Source organism: Pungitius pungitius, chromosome 7 (genome assembly GCF_949316345.1).
Source record: "Pungitius pungitius chromosome 7, fPunPun2.1, whole genome shotgun sequence".
NCBI lineage: Eukaryota > Metazoa > Chordata > Actinopteri > Perciformes > Gasterosteidae > Pungitius > Pungitius pungitius.
Window position 1 is genome coordinate 7,051,639 of NC_084906.1, and position 10,262 is coordinate 7,061,900.

Consider the following 10,262-nt stretch of genomic DNA (forward strand, 5'->3'; position numbering starts at 1 on the left):
CGGCGGTCTGAAGTGACTCGTGGGGTCCTGGGTTCAGTTTGGGATCTTGCGCTTTTCCTCAGCGATCTCTTCGATGCGGAATATAAGACTCTCCATCAGGTCGAATGTCACCAAGGCGCTCTGCAGCACCTGTGACACATGAGAATGCTCAGCCTGCCTTTGCCGAGAAGGGTCCAGATGATAGTGAAAAGGAAGGAAAGTGTCCTCACCTGGTGCTGGACCTCTGGGGACATATTGGACACCTGCTCATGTTTCACTATCATTCTCTTTGACAATCCGGTGGATCGGGCCGCCTCTCTGGCTTCTGGAGGGGAAAACGCAGGAAGCTCAGTTTATTACACAGCCGTCAGTTCAAGGTCATTTCAATGTCGCACCGGTGCTGACCTTTGGCTTTTAGCTTTCGATCCTGCCTCACCGCCTTCAGTTCAGCCGAATAATATCCCCTCGATATGCCGATACACACACGCAGCATTTTCACGTACTGCTCTTGGATCCCGCTCAGCTGTTCCCACGCACCTGTCTGAGAGCGGGCGGAGCAGAGTTAACCCGGCCCAGCAGCTGTGAGGCTTTCGGATCAGTGTGGGACTTACAGTGCTCCTCAGTTCTTTGTCTCTGAGGAGGAGGTAGCGTAGAAGATTCAGACTCTCCATCACCCTGAACAAACGGACAGGGCAGTGCTCAACGGCTCCATCGGGAGGTGGTGTTCCACATAATTGCAGCAAAGTGCTGCTCATGTTGCTTACCTGTCCATAGTGTTAAGCAAATCGGTCTGAGCACCTCGTGGCAAACTGAACACCAGTCCCAACAGAGAGAGCAGCTCGTCCCCCAGGAAGCCTTGACCCGCAGTACCTGACTGGAGGGCAGTTAACGCGGTTAAACAACGACAGGGAAATATAATAATAATGGGTTCTATTAATGATAATGAGCCTCCTTGTTTTGTCTCACCTTCATGGAACGTTCCACTTGATTTTTGATGTTCTTCACTATGTAACCTTCTACTCCTGCATGGTTGCTGGTTTTTAACATGCACCTGCGACCGAAAGTAAATCAATTTTAGATTTGATGCAAAGGTAGACAAAAACAGGAGAACACAGCAAATGGAATACTAGGCATAGATAAAAACATTGTTAAATCCCTGTAAAATATTCATTGCTCATCTGTAGTTCACTAGTACATTAACTGCCACATATTGATGGGAATGTATGGCTTGAAGCACAAATTGCTGGGGATTGTCAATTAAATCTATCAGTACTTAGATAAACATAGATTCTAAACACATTTGCCAGTGGAATGAAATCACGTGGATTTAAATCATATGCAAAATGTGTGTTCCCATGATCCTCAGCGATCGTGCACCCTCATAAAAGTTTGTGTTGTCTACACACACAAATGTTAGGGCCGGAGTTCTCTCACCTGAAGAACTTGTGCTTTGCTTCAGCATCTAATTTATCGATGAAGAGCTGGAAAACCCGCAGAGCCGATTCCCTCTGGCGAGGCGGTGATCCCGCAGAAAAGACAAGGCGTCAAATCGACTGCTGACGTCCAACACGTTCCTCTCATCCTGCACAACTGTACTCACCAAATGCTGCATCGGGCAGTCAGTGAGAACTTGCCTCAGATTCTGTGAATTACAGCACACAGGTTCATTGGAATCCGCTTCGCCTGCAGATCAGCAGCCTCGCTCTGCTTACTGATATTTTGGACACAATTGTAGTTGTGATTCATTGAACCATCTTTTTTTAAAAACAGACCTGAAATACAGTGATTCTGGGGAAAAACGTACAGATGAATGGATCTGAGGTGCGTCTCACCTCGGGTACACTGTAGAAGCTCTTCAGCTCCAGGAGACTCACTGGGAGGCTGTTGTCCTCCACACTCTCCAAGCTCTTTGCACACAGCGCCTGCGTGGAAAAACACACACTTAAGCACGAGAAAGATGACCCCCCCCCCCCCCCCCGCTTTGTCTTTGTGCACGCTGACGTAACCTTACCAGTCCTTTGAGCAGGTGCGACTCCTTCTTGCTGTCAAGGGAACAAGATTACAGATCACACAGTAATGTCGAGCATTTTTAAAATGAGAATTTGTCAGTTTGCATCGTACTTGACAGCATACCTACTGAGGAGTTGAGTGATGTAGGCCATGTTGCACTGCAGGATAAATAAAGGACTGGGACACCAGGGGACAGTAAAGATGAGCTCCTCTGAGTGTCGGTCAACGTGCATCATCAGTCAGCCGGGTCGCGCTCACCTGAATACGGCCGGGAAGCTGTCGATGCCCATGAGCTGGACGAACAGCAGATAAGCCAGACAGGCTCTGGACTCGCTGCGCTCACAGCTCTCCTTCTGCCTGCTTCTCTTCACAGGGCTGAAGAACAGGAGCTCTGCCGGAGACTCGTGGATCGCAGGCAGCGTGACCTGCGTGGGGGGGGGGGGGGGGGGCGTGGTTAAAGAAAGCTAAATAGACACCATGGGATGTTTCATGTTTTGAATTTTATTTTACCATTATATGGGTCGCAAAGAGCCAAAGTGACGATTTTCTGTCCCGGTTCAGTTCGGCCTCGAGTAAGGGCTCCCTCAAGCTCCTCATGCAGCTGCAGGTGAATCACAATCGAGCCTTTTCTTTTTACAAGGTCATTAGTGCTCATCCATGATTTTAACCACGTGTTCAGCCACGTTTTTTTTTGTTGCAACCGCTTAAAGAAAGAACCACATTTAAAAACGTACAATATGAGAAGCTCAGCCTTCAGCTGCTCATCCTCAGCAGTGGTAGCGTGGTTTCCATTCCTCCCCTTCACCTCCTCTACAAACGGCCGGGTGAACTCAGCCAGGGCGGTGCAGCAGCGGCACAGGCCGTGCTCATCGGCCTCCTCCTGCTGCGGGCTGTACGGCACCGGCAGCCGGGACAGCTGCTCCTGCAGGCGGGTCAGAGCCGAGCCCAGGCAGGAGGCCTTTCTGTCCCCCAGCTGCAGCAGCACTGCCAGAGACACAAGGGGGGGGGGGGTGGTTTGCACTGATGCACAGCAGGGGGAGACAGACCCCCGTGGTAGTATGACAGCACAGTCCCGCCATGAATTGTGCTTTCGTGAAGGTTGTATTGCTACAGGGTTTTTTTAAAGGTATTATGGAGGCGGCACTTTTATCTGCTTTTTCTGTTATTTGGTCCAGCCCGTTTCTATCAAGGAGCGTAGGCTGAGGAGCAGAAACTCTTCCCTTCTAAGGGATAAATTCACAAGTCATATCATTAAATAGATGTTTCATGACTTTTAGCATTACTCTCTTTGTCTTCAGCAATTGTGTGATACTATTTTTTCACCTTCCCCACATCATGGATTATAAGCAAATCCAGTATTTCATCATGAAATGGTACTGTGGTTATTTGTAGAAAGGCTCATACATTTTGTTCCTTTATGTTGTGCTACTGCGGTGCTTTATTGCCATAGGAGTTGAGTATGCGTGTGCATAGTTACAGCATTGTGTTCTGTGTTGTCTTACCTGTTTGAAGATGCGGAACGAGGGCCAAAATGGTCTCAGAAATGGCCCCTGGATCAATGTCTTCAATTAGTTCCAGAAAGCTGTGCAGGAGATCATTCGGCCTGCACGTCTGCACAACAGAACCGGCTTTAGCTCCAATGTGCAGGAAGCATGTCTCGCTTGTGTGGAGATTATCTGTATGAACGTACCCTGGTCAGATGTGTGATGGCAGCCTGGCAGTGATCAAGACTTGTTTCCTTTTTAACCACTTGGTTGAGAAGAGGTGACAGAAGAACGCAGCCCATGGACCTCACGATCCCCTAAGTGTGAGAGGGATCAATGGTGTTTATTACATAAATGTCTCGGTAAAAACATAAGCCTGGAAATGATGACGTACTGTAACTAAGGAAATAACGTCCTTGACAGAAAATAAATAAATAATTGAAACCAAAACTAACACAATCCAGTGAAGAGCAGAGAGGTATTGCAAACACCAAGGGCACTTAGAGGAGTGCCGAATGGAAGGAGGGCTACCAGTGGAGCGAGAAATCGGACTGATTATCTGCTCGTTTTTCTCCCGGCACCTCTGGGGTCAAGAGGTCGGCAGCGGGCCCAGAGTGCAGTGGCAGCGCGCTGATGCTCGGCAGCAGCCGGGTGGCTGCGTAGGTGCTTTTAGTGCCATGTGACAGTTTAACGCTGAATGCCACTATGGCGGTGTGTGCGAGGTGTGAGCAGGACTGGGCGGGACCGAAGGGAGAGCAGAGCCGTCTCCGTCAGCGCCATGAATACCTGGTTCTTCTCCTCCTGGAGGAAGCTTAGCAGCCGCGCGCCGTCCCCCTGGGTGAGACACGCAGATGCCACATTCTTGAGCTGCTGGTAGTCCTCCGGCTTCAAATCGTCCTCTGGGGTACTTTGCTGAAGGGGAGGCAGACATATTTAATATTGTTTTCTTGTAAATTCAAGGAACATTATCCAAACTGCCCCTAATAAGTAATGCAAGCTATGGCCTGAGCATATTTCATATTTTAACTCCCAGCGCCACCTGCTGGCAAGAGGAAACTGGCAGGATTTACACTTTGCCGTACTTCTCACCCTATAAACAATCAAATAGTTTTCATTATTCTGATGAGTCATGTTAGTTGAAGACGGCATGAGGCCGCTCACTGCAGACTGTCAGCAACCATCGCAGCCGAGTGGGTGTGTCGTTGGATTTATTTCTCAAAAGTGCACACTGAAGTTCCACTCGCTCGATGGGTCCCGCCCCGCTGGCATCACTACAAATTGAATGACATGCCGTTGAATGACATGAGTATGATCACATAAGCTAAATGGCATTGAAATGGCATTGGAATATTGGTGACTTACCCATCTGCGGATTAATTCCTTCACCTGATCTTCATCAGCCATCAGTGTCTCCTCGGGCCAATCCTATTACCAATATGTCTTTATTGAAGGCTGCACAATGGCTGCCGTGGAAACTAAGAACCAGTTTCAGCACCAGAATCGAAGTGACCAAATGCAGAGGTCTCCTATTGACGCGAGGGAGAGAGAGACAGAGAGAGAGAGAGAGATTGTCTGCAGGGACCCAGAACCTAAACCTCTTATCTCCCTCTTACCTCTGTGCCTGACATGTAATAGGATTAAACCAGAGTGCGAGAAAACATGGAACTGTCTGGAAGGATCTAGATGAATAACACTTGGTTGGGTTCTGTAAAACGAATGTAAAGCTGTGGATGGACCTCACATGGACATTGGTTCGTGCGTATCTAGCATGAAGCTGGCATGAAGCGAGACAAACAATGAAAAGCAAGTCATATTTATTTTTTAACATGTGGGAAAATGAAAGTGTTGTTTTAACATTTAAGTAATTGGTATTCGCGCTGAAAAGTTTTTTTGTGTCTTTGTGCTTAAGTTGTTCATTAAAGTGGCGATGCATATTGCACCAGGGGGGCCCAGCGTGTAGCAGAGCCAAAGGGGCCGATGGGAAAATGAGGATCTCTCTCTACAGCCAGTGTTTGGTTTGTCCTTCCTGGGCTTCTGTAGATACACGTAGATGTTTCTCCACCAGGAGGAGGCTGTATGCACCGAGATTAAGCACAATAGCATTAATGATATCTTCCATATGTGGCAATAGATCCTCCTTAATGGTACACACTGGTCTGAGCCCCATTGGGGTTTGAAAGTATACTAACAAATAAATTCACCTGTGACTCGTGGGAAACCAAATTAATTTCCTAATTAAATGGGAGAGCCTGTTGTGCACAGAAGCACGCGGATTAGGAATCCCTTTCCACAATTGCCCAATGACAACATATTGCTCCCCTTTGTATTCACAAAAGCTTCAAAAGCTCGGATCATCTTCCCCCCCCCCCCCCCCCCCCCCCAGCACTTGCGTGCATGTGTAATATGATAGAAGTACAATCACTGGCTTCCTGCTCCAGCCAGACAGCTTCAGCAAAGGAGCAGCGCAAGTCCTGATTTGAGATGAATAGAGCGAGAAGCGTGTTTGAACGGTCGGATTTAGCAGACATCTGCCGCTCAGGTTTGCTCTCTGTATTGCTGTGTGATGAAAGCCTGCAGACAAAGGACACACTCTGCAAACACAGCACACACTGCCGCTCACTCTGTGTTTGTGCCTGATTTTTTCATCTTTAATTGTTGGCTGATGAGGTTTAGTTTTGACAGAGGATGCTGGGTGCATAAGACACAAAAGTAAATAACATCTAGGATCAGTAGGTGTTTATTTTTATCCTTCAATTGCTCAAGGTATAGGAAGCTATTTGAAAATGAGTTGAAAAAGAAATATGTCATAGTGCAGTATGCTTTTATAAAAGATAAAGTCACAAATATCTTCATGATACTAATCCTTATTGCCATTGGAATGGTGTGAAATTAAGAAATAAAATAAATGATTATCCCATATGATAATAATCTAAATAATCCTAAAGAATTTCATCATAATAAATGTATTACATTATACCATAACAAATGTCATGGAATAAGCTGCAATAAGTAGGTGTCACAAAAGGTTTTTTTTTTGGACACACAATGAACTTTTACACTTTTAAATAATTTTTCATAATTTGACTTCAGTTTGGATATTTTAAATATTAATGTTTTTAATATACTCGTATATATCCTTTTTCCTTACACTATACTATGACCCTTTAACAATTTTTCCGAACATACAGTGTCTATGTTTTAACAATTGCCACAATATTAAATTTCAAAACATTATAATATGACTTATCTCGACATGCTATACGTTTTTTTCAATATAATATACTTTACTCAATACATTTTTTTGACGTGTTATATGATTACTTTTTCCATCTAAAATACTACGACTCAGACAATTTTAATTATATCTGTAAACCACTTGGTAACTTTTTAATAAGAGGTGCTATACAGGAACATTTCATCATTATCTTGCAGCTGATCTCTGCTTTGACCTCAGATTGGCAGGAACTCGATACATCTTCAGTCACAAAGTGATTACTCTTTTGTTCTGACTGTCTAAATAAATAATACATTATGACAAACTTTTGATTCCAATCTTTCTCTGGGTCTATAATAGTTTTTCTAAACATAGCACTTGAAGCAGTTGAATGTATTTGCTGAGGTTGTTTTATTAATGTTTCTCCACATTTTGTGGTTAGTCCACATAGTGGATTTCCCTTAATAGAAGCCTATTATAAAGAATAAAAATAAAACCTTCAGTTAAATGAATGTAACGCAATGTTACAAAACTACTCGATTTTCTCCCGAATACAAAGTCATCAATAAATTATTGTCAGAGACCTGCAGAGCACTTCTGTAAGAACCAACCAATCAGACAGCTTCAAATGATAAATAATAGATAAAGGTTAAATTATTAGTTGAGCTCTGTAGAACTTGCTGGATAGAATCACAGATTTAAGTTCATTATTATACACTTTTCTGACCAATCCAAATCTGTTGTCATGAAAGGGTACGAGCACAACAACGAAACACCTCATGTCTGATGTAGAAATGCCGCTGTGTTATATCGACATTCAACGTGACATATTTAGGACACTTAATGGTAACTATGATATGACACCAATATGTCAAACACTACGACGGCCTTTTTGAATGCTGAAAACATCAACAAACGTCTTATGTGAAAATATTGGGCTGGCTACAACAAAAACCATTGAAAAGGTTTTTATTTTTAAGTCCAATAAGTGACCAAATGTAATTAAAAGTGTCAAATTATAGAAGAGGTTTGGAGACTTGATATTGGTTGCTGAAATCTTATGTGGTGCATTGAATTTTGAGGTAGAACATTAAAAAATCAACTCCCCAAAGAGAATAGTTTTAATGGCGTGTGGCAGTAGCAGCGCGGTTGCTAAGATCCCAGTTGGGAAGTGTCCAGGTTTTGAATGCTTGCTTTCTGAGGACAGCAGTGTGCACCACCTCAGGGGTAACAAAGGGAGTATGTGTGTCTTCGGCTGTTTGGGAAGGATAGAATGATGGTAATAGTACAACAACTCTTGTATTTTTATCAATTGTTTCAGTCTTAAAATGCATCACAATCTGCAAACCATCCGGACTTGAAGTGAAGAAACTGAAAGGTGGAAACGTGTTTCATAATTTCCACTCAATAATACAACTCATTACACATAAGTTGGTGTTTCTCAAACTGTGGGGCGCAACCCTCTAGTGGGTCGCAGTGGTATTACAGCCGGGGCAGGGGGGGGAATCCAGAATTATTTTATTTTAAGAACTTTATTCCCAACTTCCCATCCCTACAAAAGTACAAAGTAACAGACTGCTGTTGCCTCCTTGATTACGAAATAGAGATCCAAGCTCAACGTTGAGACCACATTGAGTGTGAGTGAGAAAGCGCTTTGAGTCTGCAACCCCGTTTTGAAAGGATTTGTAGTAGAATGCCGGGTCATTGCCGCCACTAATACTGATAAAATGTGTGTTTTAGCTGTATGAGATGGCCCATACATATCTGCACGCATTTTGTTTTGCACGGTTTGCACATTCATTGTAAAATATTGACATTACTGTTAATTACAGCCACATTTAACTATTAATATTTGTTGTTTTTGTTCTCAAAAGATTGTTGTAAATCATATTCGTCACAAAATGTATTTCAATAAAAATTCTATACGTACAGTTTTGTTGGGGCGTGAACATCGTTTTGCCTCCTACGTGGGTTCGGACATTAAACTTTATAGAACTACTGAACTTGGCATTCGTTATTTGAAAAGAATTGGCTCGATTGAGCAGAAAGCCATATATCATATACATATATTTATATATCACATAACATTTTCTAATATTTCATGGGATTATAGATCCCAAACTATGATATTTCTAATGACACACTATACTAGAACAATTTTTTTTTGGGAAATCCATAATTTTTGTCTAAATTTTTAAGACATTTTAAACAGTCTATTTCACACTCTGCCATTGATATCTGAATATACTATGATAAGATTATCTAGGATTTTTTATGCATACTAAACAACAGTATGTTGCAAACTTTGGTATGAAATATTCCACAGGTCCGTGTATACATATACATTTAAAATTCAACCCCTGCATTTAAAAATTGTAAGCTTGTGTAAAGCACTGGGGAGGAAGCATTTTTGGGTTGAGTGTCAGTTTAGAAACGAGCATCAAGCCGCTAACCTTCTGGTTAAAGGACCTGTGTTTAGCAGACCGCATGCGGCCCACGGCCCCTCTGATCACCCATCGCTTTCCAAGTGAACTACGCCGGCCTTCAGGTGACATAAACACACAGGAGGCCCTCACTAGAGCCAGTGTGGGATTTGTCCGTTCTGGGCTACTGTAGAAGGCGGTGTCAAAACACGGCGGACACAGCGAAGAGCTCCTACTCCCTGTATGTATGTGTAGTATATTTATCCTTGTGGTTGGGTAACGAAAACTCAACCATTTTTATTTTTATGGAATTTACACCAATTAAAACAAAGGCTTGAATACTATATTTACTTTATGTTATATTCCGTAAAAAGACAAAAAGCTACAGTCGGCATAATTACAACTACGATGTTTACATACAATACTATCACTTTTACACAATGTAATGTGACACTTTTCAATGACATAGTATTGTTAGTATTCTTGTATGGCATACTAATCTATGCCATTTTCATGAAATACTATATTTCCTATAAAATTCATAGTAAATTATACTGCGACATTTCGTACATTTCACACAGTTTTTTTTAATATAACATGACTTTAACGTGACATTTGTATGATATAGTATGCTATTTTTATGAGAGGATATATTACTATTTTAAATGTAATATAATTGTATATTCTATTAAATCTAAAATAATGATAAATTGACTGACTGAAACAATATTTATATATATATATAATTTTTATTTTTTTCACATCTTTTTGATGAGCGGCCTATGAGCCTCCCTGTAGTTTGTTCCCTGCTCCTGAAGCATCTTCTCTCACTACAGACACTAATACTTTACTTTAATGGAATTTATATTCAAATAGTTAGAATTAACACTGGAAAGTGGAGAGTTGCACAATGCTGAAAAAAATGACAAAGATGTGCAGAAAACACTTCCATGGCCGGTCCATCTGTTCCCTCTTTGTGACCATATACATTACATAAAAAAATAAAATTCTGTGATTACAGATGTTAGAGAGGATGAGATGGGACACAAACTATCCCGTCTACTGCAATACATTCAGACGTCTCCAATGAATGTTTTCTCTTGGATTTGGTGGCGTTTGATGACTAACTGACTTACAGCAGTAGCTGCTTGC

At 42.5% G+C, this 10,262-nt stretch overlaps 1 protein-coding gene across 1 annotated transcript; it reads right to left on the bottom strand.

Moving 5' to 3' along the window:
• Positions 1-3: 3 nt before the first annotated feature.
• On the bottom strand, positions 4-5,818 carry LOC119216347 (glomulin-like). The gene is made up of 18 exons (XM_037469083.2): positions 4,836-5,818; positions 4,260-4,385; positions 3,680-3,790; positions 3,492-3,600; positions 2,724-2,973; positions 2,500-2,590; positions 2,248-2,414; positions 2,113-2,166; positions 1,991-2,021; positions 1,812-1,901; positions 1,580-1,621; positions 1,414-1,487; positions 946-1,030; positions 744-853; positions 591-654; positions 385-520; positions 210-304; positions 4-129 (listed from the first exon to the last, which is right to left on the bottom strand). The coding sequence occupies exons 1-18, from the start codon at positions 4,875-4,877 to the stop codon at positions 34-36; spliced, it is 1,773 nt and encodes a 590-aa protein (XP_037324980.2). The 5' UTR covers positions 4,878-5,818; the 3' UTR covers positions 4-33.
• Positions 5,819-10,262: the final 4,444 nt, after the last annotated feature.